The sequence below is a fragment of the Pelobates fuscus genome, chromosome 6, assembly GCF_036172605.1.
Source record: "Pelobates fuscus isolate aPelFus1 chromosome 6, aPelFus1.pri, whole genome shotgun sequence".
Taxonomy (NCBI): Eukaryota; Metazoa; Chordata; class Amphibia; order Anura; family Pelobatidae; genus Pelobates; species Pelobates fuscus.
This window is the reverse complement of record NC_086322.1, coordinates 244,591,839-244,608,839: the sequence shown is the minus strand read 5'-3', so window position 1 is coordinate 244,608,839 and position 17,001 is coordinate 244,591,839. Positions and strand designations below refer to the sequence as shown.

General features: G+C 43.7%; 1 protein-coding gene across 1 annotated transcript in view; it reads left to right on the top strand.

Annotated features, from left to right (window-relative positions):
• The first annotated feature begins 231 nt into the window (after positions 1-231).
• LOC134566144 (embryonic polyadenylate-binding protein) overlaps positions 232-17,001 on the top strand; it is a 262,979-nt gene continuing 246,209 nt past the window's right edge. Inside the window, exons 1-3 of the mRNA XM_063425849.1 lie at positions 232-389; positions 1,971-2,169; positions 4,345-4,538. Coding sequence (XP_063281919.1) covers positions 1,977-2,169; positions 4,345-4,538 — 387 coding nt within the window. The 5' untranslated portion in view covers positions 232-389; positions 1,971-1,976. The remainder of the gene's footprint in view (positions 390-1,970; positions 2,170-4,344; positions 4,539-17,001) is intronic.

Below are 17,001 nucleotides of genomic sequence, written 5' to 3'. Positions count from 1 at the left end.
TGTGCTAATATTCAAGAGTCAGCAACTAAACATTAGCACGATATTTAAACTATATGACTTATAAAATAATAGAATTTCATTGAATTGTTCACTCTTTAAAAGTGCCTTATCAAGCTGCATGCTCATTCCACATGGCCTTCCAACGTCGACCTTTTAAAAACAAAATGGAGTCGGATTCGCTCACCATAATTATCTGCCCCGCCCACTGCTAATCAACCCGCTTCCCTTGCGGCGTCATGGCGGTCCGGCTCCTGCGTAACTGAGGCCGTGTGCTAGGCGGGCCTTTGGCGAGGTCGGAAGCCGCAGTGTGTGAAGGCATTTAGCCGGTTTCACATTAAATTGGAAGAGGTTTTTATTTCATTTAACTTTTTTTTTTCTCCACACCACCAGTAAGTGATTTGGATTACGGTTCGATGATATGTAATCTACAGGGAAATAATCTTGTTTTAGCCTAATTCACCGTAGGGTCGTTCAAGCAGGAGTTAAAAATGTGTTTTAAGAAATGAAATGGTAATGCTGAAAATTGTGCGCTTTTATTACACATATGTTTGTTTTATGCCCCCCTCCCCCCCTTTTTTTTCTCCTCTCTCTGCTTTTTTTTTTCTTTTTTTGCCATGAAAGGTCACAAGAAGTGTAATCCCCAAATTACTGTATATACTCGTATTTTTACTATTGATTAAATGTCTTTATCGCAGTCTGGGTGCCTTGACCCTCCCTGTCTGCTTAACTCTGCAGTTTATGCACCATAACAACTTAATCTAAACGTAATTATGATACCAAGAGGCATCTAGACACTTACCTCAAGGGGTAGAACTGTTTTCTAACAATTTAACCCTAAAGTAGCTTCCAGCTCTGATCTAAACTCCCACAGGCTCTCCGCTAATCAGTTACGTTCCTGCCCAGCGTCAGTCTGCGCTTCCTGAAACTGAAATTTCAGAGGACGGACGCTGGGAATTTAGATTTGCGCTGGAGGCTTCTAGCCACTTTTTCTGTCCTCTCCATAATGTGTCTATTTGATGTGTGGTATGTGTGCTGGTTATGTGTACTCTGTGTGTGGCAGTTCTGACCCTCTGTGACCCAGAAGCTGCTCCCAGGACGAAGGTTGGTTGGTGTTTAACAATAATTTTATAGATAAAAGGCATCAGCCATCTGCATTAACTCACCACACCATCACCTTTATGCCCTAGCTTTGAGAGACTTGGGGTAATTCACAAAACTCAAATAGCTTATCTGGAAAAAAGTATTTTCCATTCAGTTTGCCAATGTCCAGGACTGTTGGAAGGGTCCCCAATCTTTGTAAGTTAAATGTGTAGGACAAGTAGATTTGACTACTTGTCATCTGGACAGGTAGACTTTAAAAAAAAATAAAAAAAAAAATAAAATAATAAAAAAAAAAAAAAAAAAATACTCACCCCTGTGTAACTTTATTTCTTGTACCCTGTAAACATCTTGTATGTCTCACTCGTGCTCATTTAAAATATAAGCGGAAATTAAAATAAAAAGGGTAATTATAATGCTTTGAGTCTGTGAACTTCCCCCTGGTTTTCTGTTAAATAACTTTGCAATCAAAAACCTAATCTCACCTACGCACCTATAGCCTGCCGCCTCAGCAGTGTCATTGACTGTCATTGTGAAACCGTTTAAACTTGGCTTGAAGAATGAAAGTCCTCGGGTCTGGTCGCAGGTTAGCTCTAGTCTCTCAGACTTGCTAGGGTTGGATGCATTTGATTTGCATTTGATTTGATTATGTGGCAGTGCAATTTTCGCATTATCAAAGTGCATGCACACGGTGAGCTTGAGTTTTGTAACACTTCTTCGAAATGCAGAAAACTGGGATGGCTTCCATAGACTCGTAAATTATATTGGTAGTTATGCTTAAAGTACACCTTAGAAACATAATGGTGGTTTTTTTGTTTTTTGTTTTTTTTTAGTAACAATGTAATCGTTAACATTTACTAAACCTTTCTTAGATAATCATGAATGCTACCGGTGCTGGATACCCGCTGGCCTCTCTGTATGTAGGTGATTTGAATTCAGACGTCACAGAGGCAATGTTGTATGAAAAGTTTTCCCCAGCAGGGCCGATACTGTCCATCCGAGTTTGCCGTGATGTTGCCACACGTAGATCTCTTGGATATGCTTATATTAATTTCCAGCAACCTGCTGATGGTACGTTTCAAGATTTTCTCCTATTTGTAGATACCATTCTGAAAAGTCAGGGATTGTAAAAACGTGTTTTTTTTTTTTTTTTTTTTTTTGTTCTTTAATAGACTCTGCATGCACAATAATTTATGCTTAAGCCCACTTTCCTTTAACACTTAAAGGATTGCGTGTTGATCTATGCTGTGTGCCTTGAGCATAATGTATTTAAAGTACGAGATGGGCTAGATCATTTAATACCTGAGAGTTCCACTTGTCATCTGGGGCCACAGTTAGTGGCCCCAGACTGACAGTTGAGCTGTGAGCAGTCCTGCATACTCCCCTGCCTACAATTATTGGTACTGGACTTTGCCAGCTGCCCCGTACCGATCACTGTGTAATTGGCAGGTGCAGGACTCAGGACTTTATAAGCTGAGAAATCCCTCTGCTGATGTCCATTTTAACATCAGCAGAGGGAATCCCTCTGAGGTAAGGTTAGGTTTAGAAATAGTTTCAGCTAGCAATTGATGCTGCTCAGTATGGTGACACAGTCAAATTGCACCCCTAGTAAGTAAGCAAGAGGCATGTCTGTAACTTAAATTAGTCGTAATTTTTAGCGTGCCAAATTTTGCAATGGTTTAGCTTTAAAGGAACACTATAGTCACCTAAATTACTTCACCTAAATAAAGCAGTTTTAGTGTATAGATCATTCCCCTGCAATTTCACTGCTCAATTCACTGTCATTTAGGAGTTAAATCACTTTGTTTCTGTTTATGCAGCCCTAGCCACACCTCCCCTGGCTATGATTGACAGAGCCTGCATGAAAAAAAAAACTGGTTTCACTTTCAAACACATGTAATTTACCTTAGATAATTGTATCTCAATCTCTAAATTGAACTTTAATCACATACAGGAGGCTCTTGCAGGGTCTAGCAAGCTATTAACATAGCAGGGGATAAGAAAATCTTAATTAAACAGAACTTGCAATAAAGAGCCTAAATAGGGCTCTCTTTACAGGAAGTGTTTATGGAAGGCTGTGCAAGTCACATGCAGGAAGGTGTGACTAGGGTTCATAAACAAAGGGATTTAACTCCTAAATGGCAGAGGATTGAGCAGTGAGGCTGCAGGGGCATGTTCTATACGCCTAAACTGCTTCATTAAGCTAAAGTTGTTCAAGTGACTATAGTGTCCCTTTAAACCCATTATTGACACCTTGTAAAATCTGTTGAAATCCAAGACATATTGGACATTTTAACAATATGGACTAATTGGTGAATCTATTTTGTTATTTGTCTTTAGTTGCACTTGTGTTGAAGTTATTAAATGCAAAACTGAGAAACATTTTTCTTCGTTATTTTAAAAACATTTTATTCAGATTTCATATTGTGTATACAAGTAGGTTATCAAAGGGGTGCTATGGAATATGTTGGCGCAATATAATTGCAGATAAAAATAATGCCCTATTTTTAATTTAAACATGATATAGAATGCTTATCATTTATACAGCTCCAACATATACTGCAGCACTTTGCTATATTATAAATTACAAAATGTCTCATTTATTGATACAATGGGTTGATGAGGTTCCTCTTGAGCTTACAACCTTGAAGAACAATATATGGATGCTCTTAAACAGGGTAAACTTATGCTAGAATGAACTCATGGCAAAAGTGCCCAAAAATCCTTGATCACAAATAGTTTGCATATTTTATTTATATTTAATGTCATCTTCATTATTTTAGAATTTTTTATTTTTTTTTTTAATTATACTTTGAGTGTAGTAACACCGTTACGAACACTGGTGGTACTGTAGTAACACAGTGATTTGCAACTTGACAAGCAAGTATGGTATTTTATTCATATTTTTCAGAGCTGCCATATAGCCATTGTGTATATGGTAGTTTACTATTCATTTCTAATAAGAAAAAGCTTTCCATGCAAAAAAAGTGTACACTTTTGCTATAAGTTATTTTTTTTAAGATATATGCAACTGGCGTCCTCTAAAGTGCTATCTTCTCAAAAGCAGTCTTTTTTTTTTTTTTTTTTGTGTGTGAAGATCATGACATTGCAAATGGAAGACAATTTATAAATGACATAAAGGTTTGTTACCTCACTTGGTCTGATTAAAAAAATATCCCCATTCTGAATTAATAAAATCTATTACATTGTATTGTTAACATGTATCTGTTCTGAAACTTTTCTTAGCTGAGCGAGCTCTGGATACAATGAATTTTGAAGTAATCAAAGGCAAGCCAATTCGAATTATGTGGTCTCAGAGAGATCCTGGTCTTAGAAAATCTGGTGTTGGAAACGTTTTCATAAAAAATCTTGATGAATCAATCGATAATAAAGCTTTATATGATACGTTTTCTGCGTTTGGAAATATCTTGTCTTGCAAGGTAAGTTTCCGTGTACTGTAAGTGAAGGGGTGGCTAGGGCTGCATCTTAAATGTAATTTAACTCCTAAATAACAGCTGTGAGACTTCAGATGCATGATCTATACACAACTCCTTCATCAAGCTAGTTGTTTTGGTGATTATAGTAACCCTTTAAAGCGGATCTATAAGTTCATTGTAGTGGTTATGGTGCCTTTCTCTCCAGCTATCTAAAGTAATTTTCACATTAGTGGATGTGCAGAAGAGGAACTACTCTTTAATCACTTAAGGATCAGATGTTCCACTTTGCTATCATTGCAATTTGGGCTCTAAATACATTTTGCCAGCACATAATGTCCTCCTCATTTAGTTTTTTGCAGTTCTTCTCATACCAGTTAAGTTTACAAGTTGTCATGCCATGAGGCATAGACTCGAACTAGTCATGGTAACCATAATGAAATCTATTTTAGCATTGTAACTTTAGGTTGAAAGTGTTATATAAAAAAGTACTTATTTTTTCCCTGAAAGCAAAACTAGGTGCATTTTGTTGCCTTAATAAGTATGCAAAAATAGCATGGTAACACTTATACACATTTTACTTTATTTTTTTTTTTTTATGCATGCAGTGAATTATCATATACCTTTTTACAACACATTCAAAATATCATTGCATTGCATCTATTTTTTGCTGTTGATTCAAAAGAAGACAAAAAAAAACAGTTTGAAGCATTTCCAATTTTCCAACAAACTAGGAAAAAAAATCCTCCTTGACCCCAGAATTGCAGACGCTATTCACCTACAGTTGAAGAATTATATTCTTGAATATTATGTTTTTGCAAGTATGCATAGAGTTGCTGTTCAAACATCTGTACAGACTCCGATAAAACCACTGCTTCTGGCAGAGAATTCCACATCCTTATTGTTCTTACAGTAAAAAAAGCTTTATTTTGCCTTAGACCAAATCTTCTTTCTTCCAGTCTAAACGCGTGACCTAGTGTCCTATATATATAGTCCAGTTTGTGAATAGATATCCATACAATGGTTTGTATTGGCCCTGGATATATTTGTATAAAGTTATCATATCACCTCTGAGGCAACGAGGCTTAAATTTGTTAACCTTTCGTGTTTCCTAGTTTGTAGTCTATAACAATTCCCAAATCCATCTTGTTATCCCTATAAGTTGCTTATGCATTCTTTACTATTTAGTGCATTACTTTGCATTTTTTCTGCCTTTAATTTCATCTGCCATTTGAGCGCCCAGTCTAAATCCCTCTACAGCAAAGTAATATCTTGCTCATATTGTATTACTGTTGTAGTTTTGTGTTGAATTGTTTTTATGTTCACATATGTTAATCGTACATACAGCATATACAAACTTTTACTGCATCATTGCCTACGCAGAGGCTCTGCTTGTATAATCAAGGTAGTCAAAATGCGCCTACGCAGAGGCTAGCTTTTAGTAATAATTCACATTTTCATAGTGTTGTATGCGTTATCCGCGTATTGGCTCTGTTATTTGCAACATTGGCCTATGTCAGTACGTACTATGGTTGACTCTTATATAGTTACATGTGGGTATGTTTGTGGTGTTTGGGAGGTCTATGGTGTTGAGAGTATGTGTCCTTGGGATCCCTATGATTAGGCATTTGGTCCAGTGGGTTTGATCCCTTTCGAGTACTCCTGTCGGGTGTAATATAGCATTCCGAGGTATCAATGTCGTCAGCGTCCTTAATTGCCCGGGCTGTCTGAGGACTTGTGACGTTGTGCGTCCCGGTGTGGTGTTTGGTTGGTTTGGTGTCGGTCGGTGTCTCGTCCCATAGCAGTTCCGGTCATGGCCCTATCCACACCTATGTAGTGTAAAGTTAGCCTATTGTTTGGCCCTCTCTATGGGTTCCTGTAGTGGGTGCCGTGTAGTTTTTGGTGCTTGTCCGTGTGTGTGGTTAACCCGCTTCCTCGCGTTTCGGCGTCTGTGGGGGATTGTCCTATCGCCAAAGAAGTGGGTGTCATCCGTGTGTGTTGATTTGTGTCTCTTGTGCATCGTGCAGGGATGTAGCTGTTCCGGGGCTGGCCATGTGTCAGCTCCCAAGTCATGCGGAAAGCACGGGTATTGTGGGTGGGGTGCATTATGTGTCCATTTCCCCGGGTCTGAGTGGCCGGGTGTTGTCTGTTACCCTACTGGGTTCTATGCCGACCCGGTTCGTCTGTGGATGTGTGGGTTGTCTGGTTCGGATCTTGGGATTGGTCGGTAATTGGCGTATGAGTGGTGGTGAGGTTGACCGTGGGTCTTGGGTGTCGCGGTAGCCGTAGCCTGTGGAACGTCTGTGGGTGGTGTATGTCCTCCCGCTGGAACGCGGTTAGGGTAGTGTAGTGGTGTATCTGGGTTATAGTGGGTAGTCGTGGTTATTGTCTTTTATGTAGTGCATCCGTCCAGGTAGGAGGGGGTAACGGTTCTGTGTGTCTGGGGGGGTTATGCCCTCCGTCGCCGCTCCAGGTCTGCCACCTACCGGGGCCGCATTCCGACACCCTCTGGGTCCACCCGTGTCTCCCATCTCGTTCCTGCTTACGGTTCGGCAATGTGTTGCAGGAAGTCGTCCGAATTAAGGTGACGTAACCAGTAGAACCAGCGTTTTGTGTAGGTATCACTCTGTTTTGGGGTGGTTGATTTCATGTCTTCGTATCTTCTTATGTCCTCCACTTCCTCCACCCAACGTCTCATGGGCGGTGTGCTTGTCTGTTTCCAAAACATGGAGACCGTAGCCTTGGCCGCGTTAAGGAGTCTCGGAATGACGGATCTGGTGTACGCTGGTGTTGGCATGGTGGTATGATGGAGGAGGAAGGCGGCTGGCGTCCGCGGTAGGGTCTCGTCCGTTACGTCTCGTATCACTTTTCGGATCTTCTCCCAGAAGGGTCGGATTCGGGCGAATCCCACCAGATATGTTTAAAAGTGCCTGCCGCTGTTTCGCATCGCCAGCACGTATCTGGGATCTGAGGGTCTCTGACATGGAGGCTCGATGGGGTTATGTACCACCTGGTAAGGATCTTGTCCCAGTCCGCGTCCGTGAGGGACTCGTTGAGGTCCTCCTCCCAGTGTCTGATGCAAGGTGGTGCCAGGATGTATCTGTTTACTATGATGGCTGAGTATATTTGTGATATGGCCCAGGCTGGTTCCTGGTCCTGCGTGCACATCTGTTCAAACTGTGTCAGTTCTCGTAATAGGCACAGCCTTTGGGGGATTGATCGAGTGTATTGCACGATCTGCGCTCTTGCTAGGGTGTGCGTGAATGTGTGTGGCTGGTCCGGAAAGAGTTCGGTCGTCGGGCGGACCGCAAATGGTCGTCGGAGTACGTCTTTGATGCGCAGGGTTGGGATGTGTTTGGTCAGGCCGGGCAGCTGGCCCTGATTCCCCGCCGGGAAATCCGGGTTGCCTGTCAGTGGGAGTAGTGGGCCTGGATCCGTTAAGTATTGCTTCGTGCCCTGTCTGTGCCAGATCTGCATGGTCGCCGCCACAAATGGGTTCAGTATTCGTATACGGCGGTATGCGGCTTTCGTAATCCATGGCAGGGTACGTAGATTGCAGTTGGTATTGTCTGATTCCATCTGGGCCCATATTTTCGTGCAGCCCTCCACTGACCAGCTCATGAGCCTATTAAGGTGTGTCGCCTGGTAATATTTTTCAAAATCGGGGAGCGCCAATCCCCCTCGGAGTTTGGGCAGTGTCAGTTGGGAATGGGCTATGCGCGGAGATCTGCCATTCCATACAAACTTGCGGACCTCCAATTTCAGGGTTGAGAAGAATGAATCAGGGGCCAGTATTGGCACTGTCTGGAATATGAAGAGTTTGGGTAACAGCGTCATCTTGATCGCGCTTACCCTGCCGTGCCAGGAGATATAGAATGAGTTCCACGTGTGTAGTTCCTCAATCGCCTTCTTTAAGATGGGGATGTAGTTATGAGTATAGAGATCTGCTGGGTTCGGTGTTAGCCAGACTCCCAGGTAACGCATACGGTGATCGCACCAGCGATATGGGTATTGTCGTTGGAGTGTCTGTCTGAGCGTGTGGTCGATAGATAGGCCTAGGATTTCTGACTTCGTAAAATTGATTTGGAGGTTCGAAACTCGGCCGTACGCTTCGAATTCCGACTGGATGGCTTGCAAGGTCGATTCCGGGGTCGTGAATATGAATAGGAGGTCGTCTGCGTAAGCCAGGGTTTTGTGATGAGTCCGTCCTATCTTCATCCCTTGGATGCCGTCATTTTGTCTAATTCTATTTAGGAAGGGTTCCAGTGTCAGTGCAAAGAGCAGGGGCGATAGCGGGCAGCCCTGTCTGGTCCCATTATGGATCTGGAATGGGTCCGTTAGTGCTCCGTTGATCCGGATGCGGGCTGTCGGGCGCGTGTACAGTGCCTTCACCCAGGAGAGGTAGTGTGGTCCGACGCCGAGATTCTGGAGTGTGCCGAACATGAGGTCCCAGTCCACTCGGTCGAACGCTTTTTCTGCGTCCGTGGACAGGAGGAGTGTTGGGGTCTTCAGTGATCTGGCGTGAGCTATGATGTTCAGGGCTCTGATGGTGTTGTCCCGTACCTCTCTCCCTGGGATGAATCCTGTTTGGTCCGGGTGTACTGTTGTGGGTAGTAGAGGGGCAAGGCGCGATGCCAGAACACTTGCCAGGAGTTTGAGGTCCGTGTTCAGTACGTAGCTTGGGCATAGTGTAGGGTCTTTACCTTCCTTAGGTAGTAGGGTGATGTTTGCAGCTGTGAATTGGGCCATTGGCGCGGCTCCTTCCAGGATGGAGTTGAGGGCCATTTGCAGCTTCGGGAGGAGGTCTGTTGAGAAGGTCTTGTAGTATATGAGGGGGAAGCCATCAGGGCCCGGTGCCTTGCCTGTCTTTGCCCTTTGATGGCGTGTGCCAATTCTTCAGTCGTGATGTGTGTTTCTAAGTTCTCCCGGTCCGCGTTTTCCAGTCTGGGCACGTTTGCTGTGTCAAGGTATCGCTGGATCACCTCGTTTTTGGGGGTGCGGCCCCTCTGGTGCGTCTTGGCGCAGGTGGTATAATCCTTGGTGGTAGGAGAAAAACGTGGATGAAATTTGGTCCGGGAGGTGTAATTGTTGCTGTTGCGGGCCTTTGATTTTTGGGATGTACAGCTGGGACTTGCGCTGTTTGAGGAGGTTCGCCAGTAGCCTCCCACACTTGTTTCCATGTTCATATATTACGTGTTTGAAGTGTTGGTATGATCGCTGTATCGAGCGGTTCAGGTGCGAGGAGAGTTGTTCCCTTTTGATGACCAGGTCCCTGTAGACCCCTGCGTCTAAGGTGCGTTTGTGGTTGGCTTCCAGGGTTGCGATTTCCTTACTGAGGGCTATCGTTGCCTGTGTTGCTTCCCGTTTACGGGCGGAGCACGTTGTGATCAGCTGTCCTCGGATCACTGCTTTATGGGCCTCCCAGCACATCAGGGGTGTAGTCTCCCCCAGCTCGTTGTTCGTAAAATATTCTTGTATGGACTGTCTGGTCCTGTCCACCACCAGTGTATCAGAGAATTGATTCATTCAGTCTCCAGGAGGTTTGTCTCGGTCTGACTGGGGTGATTGTATTTTTATGCGGATAGGGCAATGGTCCGATCATGTCATGGGTAGTATTTCCGCCTCCTTGAGCAGGACGAGGTTGTGGTGGGGCACTAGGAAATAGTCTAGTCTCGAGTATGAGTGCGTCGTGGAGTAGAAAGTGTAGTCGCGGGTCGAGGAGTGTAGTGCCCGCCAGCAGTCTGCGAGTTGATGGTAGTGGATGGTGCGGAGTGTGTTGGCGTTTCTATTGTCTGGTGTGGATCCTTGTTTGGTTGTCGAATCTTGCCCGGGGTGTAGCGTCAGGTTTAGGTCGCCGCGGATGATTAGGGTGCCTTCCGTGAATTTCATTAGTGTGTTCAGCACTGTGCGAAGGAATTGGTGTTGCTTGGAGTTTGGGGAATAGAGGTTGGCGAAGGTGTAGGTCTGGTCCAAAATGGTGCCTTTTGTGAAGATGTATCTGCCCTGTTTGCATCTGAGCGTGGCGTGTTCAATGGACGGGATCCGACTAGAGAAGAGGATGCCAACTCCTAGCGTACGTCGGTCTGGGTTGTTGCTGAAGTATCCTTGTCGGAAATGGCGGTCTTTCAGTGCTGGAACTCTGTCTTCTTGGAAATGTGTTTCCTGGAGGAAAGCTATGGACGCCTTAGTGTTTAAGGTCCTGCAGGAGTCTGGAGCGCTTCTCTCGTATGTTGAGGCCGCATACGTTGTAGGAGACGACGGAGAGGTCTTCTCGGGTGTATCGGCCTGACCCCGGGGCCTGCATTACCGGGGCGGCCAGGGGGGGCTGTGCAGTATAACGTGAGGAAGGGGAGGGGGGGGGGGAAGGGTGGGTTTGTCTGGCTAGGAGTGGTGGGTATGTGTGTTTGTATGCTGTTGTAGTTGTACCGATGCGTGTAGCCAAGTTAGTCATGGTTCTTATTGTAACGTCAGAACCTAGGTCGGTATAGGATAATGGACAAGTGTCAGGTTCCCTACACCCACTATGTGCTGGGGTTGGGTCTGATCCGAGAGTGGAGTCTCACCCCCGATGTGGGGTTATCGCTATGTCCTGTTCCTGTGGGGGCGACTGGTGGTCGGGCTGGATTGATGGATGATGGATCCCGCCCTATTCTGTTGTGGTATAGTCCGCTGAGCCGTGGGCTCGTCAGGAAAGTTTGTCTGTTTTGTAGTACGTGGGTATCCTTCTCCTATGTGGCCTTGGGTTTAACTAGTCTGCTGCACCTTTCGTAGTGGTGCATGCGTGGGTCGTCTGCTGCAGGTGATCTGTTTCGCGACTGCGGGTCCAGTTTGGTATGTGTTCGCCTGCCTTGGCGGTGTCTGTGGCTAGGTCTCTTGGGGTTCCCGTGACTGGTGTCGGAGTTTGAGTCGTCGGCCTTGAGTTTGGGGTGGGATTATAGCTCCTACATTCGTTTTGGCGTGCTGTATGTGATGGGACTATGTGTCTCATTGGTGGCTGGCCTTGTGTATTGTGAGATTTGGTAGCGTTGTATGGGTGCGTTCGGTAATGGTATGTCGTGTGCAGTGGTGGTCTCAAGTCGGCGTATGCGTCCCTGATGAATATGCGGTATGTTGCCGCGGAACCGGCTTGTCTTCTGAGGCTACCTGCGTCTATTACCCCCCCCCCCCCTGTCCGCGAGGGCCAGTCTCAACCCCCACTGTCTGAGTGGTGTCGTGTGGCTGGGCAATTGTGTATTTGCCTCTTTGTAGTTGTTGTTACTGCTTAAGAAATTGGGCACATGAGTAACCCTTTACCCACAGCTGTGATATCCGTATTCGACAATGGTGGGGCCTGGCTGTTCGCCGTGTGGTTGTGTCCTGAGTGGTGTACTAGGGTGCCTTAATCCAATCTGGGGGCCCTCCCCCCTCCCACGCCCTTTGCGTGCTTTGGGCTATTGTGTCAAATTGGGGTCATCAGGCTGTGTGTACTAGGCATTTAGCGTGTGCATATAGGTATCAGCAAGGATCATGCAGGCGTTGAGCCTTCAATTTTCCCATTAGTATCCCTTTCATGGCAGTCCTGTGGAGAGTGTCTTGGTAACCCCCTTTTGCCTCCCCTGCCCCCACCCCCTCCCGCGTCAGACATGTGACATTGTGTCACCTGCAAACACTGAAACATGACTATAAATGCGTTTTTTGTTTGTTTTTTTTAAGATAATATTTAAACATGTTAAATAGAAGGGGTCCTAGAACAGAACCCTGAGGGGACACCACTTACCACCTCTATCCAGCTTGAAAATTTACCAATAACGATGACAACTCTATTTTTAAGCCAATGTTTTACTAAAGAACAAGAATTTTCGTTGAGACCAGTGATTCCCAACCCAATCCATGATTTATGGATTACCCCGTTGTGTCTAAGGTGTTTCTAAGAAAAAAACAAAACACTTTGGACCCAACAGGGTAATCCCTAAATCCTGGACTGGTAGGGGGTAATTGAGGACTTCAACAATACCGGTTACGTAAAACTTTGCTTGGCTGTATACTTCCTGCAGTGTTTGTGACTCAAACACAGACTTCTTAGAATGTTGCTGTAGATGTTTATTGTGGGATTGGGCTGTAGGCATTCTGGAATGTGTATCTCAATAACTAGACACACTAAGATAAATACTGCTTTAGGATGTGGAGCCCCTACTACATGCGACTGCTCTCTCTGGAAGGCACACGCCCTAAAGCTACGACAAAGCTGGAAATCTTCCTTTGGATCGTGGGACTAGTGAGCAGGAAGTATATCCCCCACACACTGGTCAGCTGCACAGTGTACGGCACCTTTGAAGCAGGCGAAGCTTACAGATACTATCTGACAGGGGAGGAAAGACTGGCGCAAACCCCAGCAAGATGGCTATGGGTTTGGAGGACGCTCACATTCACAATCTCTTTTGAATTCACTGGTCTGAGGTACAAGGGGAGCAAATGGGTATTGACTCCATGTTACGCGCTGTAAATGCGGTCTTACATAGCTCGCCCAGTCTACATTCCGTTGCTGAGGTGAATCCTGACAGCTTGGTTGCGGAGCTTAGGCAGAATGCTTCAGGAGCTTTGTATAATTATACAGGCTGGTATTGTTCTCTGCACGTTGATTTGGCAGAATTGGGCAGTAGAACAGATCAGCTTGAAAGGGAGATGGGGAATTGCGGGTAACACACAATGTTGCTGTGGATAAACTTACAAATATTGTTAGTTTATCCACAGATATCCAACAAATATTGGAACCTGATCAATTTGACGTAAAACCCCGCCCAAAAAACGGCAGAACTTGAGGACTGTTCACGATGTAACAATATTATGAGTCGGGGGATACCAAATGTTATTGCACAAGATCTTTTAAAGTATGTGAGCCCTGTGTTTGACGATTGTGCCAGAGTTGGAGGAGTCAGCTTGGGCTATAGATCGCATTCATCGTTTACCGAAAACCACTACGTATCACTGCAGACATCCCTGGTGAAGTAATTATCTTATTTCACTACTATAAATCTAAAGATTCATTGGTAAACGCTGTCAGAAAGATGCCAACTCTATCTGCCCCCTATGAGAATATATCCATTTGCAGATCTGTCTGCCACGACTATAACCTGCAGTTGAGAATTTAAAGAGAAAAGAAAATCCCTAATTGGTGAGGCTACCCAACAAAACTGATGATGTGGAGGAATGGAGCTTTGAATGTATTTCCTACCCCAGTAGATAGAAAAAAAATTGGAAGAATGGGGAGTAATGCAATCTCTGATGCAGATAGGGTACGACACACAGGACAACCCTTCCGTGGAGAGAAATCTTAAGACGCTTTGCTCAGAATGGCAAACAGATGGTAAACCCAAAACATAAAACAGGATAATTATAGACTCATTATTAAGGACTAAATGGTTAAATATGTTAAATTGGCTACAAAAAGTATGCCAAAAAAAAAAAAAAATAGAAATATGGGGGGGGGGGGGGCACATGATACAAAATCGAAGGTTTAAATTATGTTTAAAATGTTCTGACTGCATAAAAGATAAGAAGAGGGTTGAAAAGAGAAGGAAAGGGGGGGGAAGGAAAACAGAAAAAAAAAAGGAAAGAATGAGAGGAAGGTAAAAGGGAAAAAAAATGCTTACAGGCTTTGGGTTTTTTGCGCTGTTCAAATACATGTCCCTTTTGGGCTGGAATTTGGGGAGTCAGTTTTACGGCCTCCATACTCCGCTAAATTTTTACTCTCCTCAATGAGTTCTTGTAAATACTTCATTGTTCAAGTTAAGGATTTTTATTTTAATTTTTTTATGTTCTCTTGGAACCTCTATAATAACACAGGGCATTATACAGAGCTCTTATATCTGGGGAAAAATTTTTGTTTTTTAGGTGGCAAGGAAGGTAGTAAGACAATAAGAATCTGTTTCTATTATGTATGATTCATTTAAAATGTTTTCATTAAATGTCAAAGGTTTAAACAGCCCGCACAAGCGAAGATTAGCATTAAATGCTTTTCACGCATTTTCACAACACAAAAAAAGCATACAGATACACATATAGACCGATATACACATAGACTGATACACACACACATACACACACATACACACACATACACACACACACACATACACACACACATACACACACACATACACACACACATACACACACATACACATACACACACACATACACACACACATACACACACACATACACACACACACATACACACACACACATACACACACACACATACACACACATACACACACACACACATACACACACACACACACACACACACACACACACATACACACATACACACATACACACATACACACATACACACATACACACATACACACATACACACATACACACATACACACATACACACATACACACACACACACATACACACACACATACACACATACACACATACACACACACATACACACATACACACATACACACATACATATACATACACACATACATATACACACATACACACATACACACATACACACATACATATACACACATACACACATACATATACACACATACACACATACATATACACACACATACATATACACACACATACATATACACACACATACATATACACACACATACATATACACACACATACACACATACACACATACACACATACACACATACACACATACACACATACACACATACACACATACACACATACACACATACACACATACACACATACACACATACACACATACACACATACACACATACACACATACACACATACACACATACATATACACACATACATATACACATTATAAAATTTCAGTCACCCTCCTGTTTCCTACCTTTTTGGTGCAGGATAGTGACTTCCCTGGGGTCCAGTGGCTGTCTGAGGCTGTTGGGAGTTGGGCTCTCTAAGTCTGCACTCCTCTCTTCCTCCCCTCCCGAGCGGCACTCAATGGGTTGGCTAGGAGCAAGTGACTGCACTTCCTCCTAGTGTTGACCTCATCACAGGGGGCCTGGTTGCGCTGTTAAAGCGTCAGTGCTGACTGGGCCCCTGCAGACTCATTGCCATCGAGTGGCCCTAAGAGCATGGAAAACAGAAAAAAAAAGGAAAGAATGAGAGGAAGGTAAAAGGGAAAAAAAATGCTTACAGGCTTTGGGTTTTTTGCGCTGTTCAAATACATGTCCCTTTTGGGCTGGAATTTGGGGAGTCAGTTTTACGGCCTCCATACTCCGCTAAATTTTTACTCTCCTCAATGAGTTCTTGTAAATACTTCATTGTTCAAGTTAAGGATTTTTATTTTAATTTTTTTATGTTCTCTTGGAACCTCTATAATAACACAGGGCATTATACAGAGCTCTTATATCTGGGGAAAAATAATTTTTTGTTTTTTAGGTGGCAAGGAAGGTAGTAAGACAATAAGAATCTGTTTCTATTATGTATGATTCATTTAAAATGTTTTCATTAAATGTCAAAGGTTTAAACAGCCCGCACAAGCGAAGATTAGCATTAAATGCTTTTCACGCATTTTCACAACACAAAAAAAGCATACAGATACACATATAGACCGATATACACATAGACTGATACACACACACATACACACACACACACATACACACACACACATACACACACACACATACACACACACACATACACACACACACATACACACACACACATACACACACACACACACACACACACACATACACACACACACATACACACACACATACACACACACACACATACACACACACACATACACACACACACATACACACACACACACATACACACACATACACACACATACACACACACACACACACACACACACACACACACACACACACACACACACACACACACACACACACACACACACACACACACACACACACACACACACACACACACACACACACACACATACACACATACACACACACACACACACATACATACACACATACACACATACACACATACACACATACACACATACACACATACACACATACACACATACACACATACACACATACACACACATACACACACACACATACACACACACACACATACACACACACACACATACACACACACACACATACACACACACACATACATACACACATACACACATACACACATACACACATACACACATACACACATACACACATACACACATACACATACATACACACACATACACACATACACACATACATATACATACACACACATACACACATACACACATACACACATACATATACACACATACACACACACATACACACACACATACATACATACACACACACACACATACATACATATACACACACATATACACATTATAAAATTTCAGTCACCCTCCTGTTTCCTACCTTTTTGGTGCAGGATAGTGACTTCCCTGGGGTCCAGTGGCTG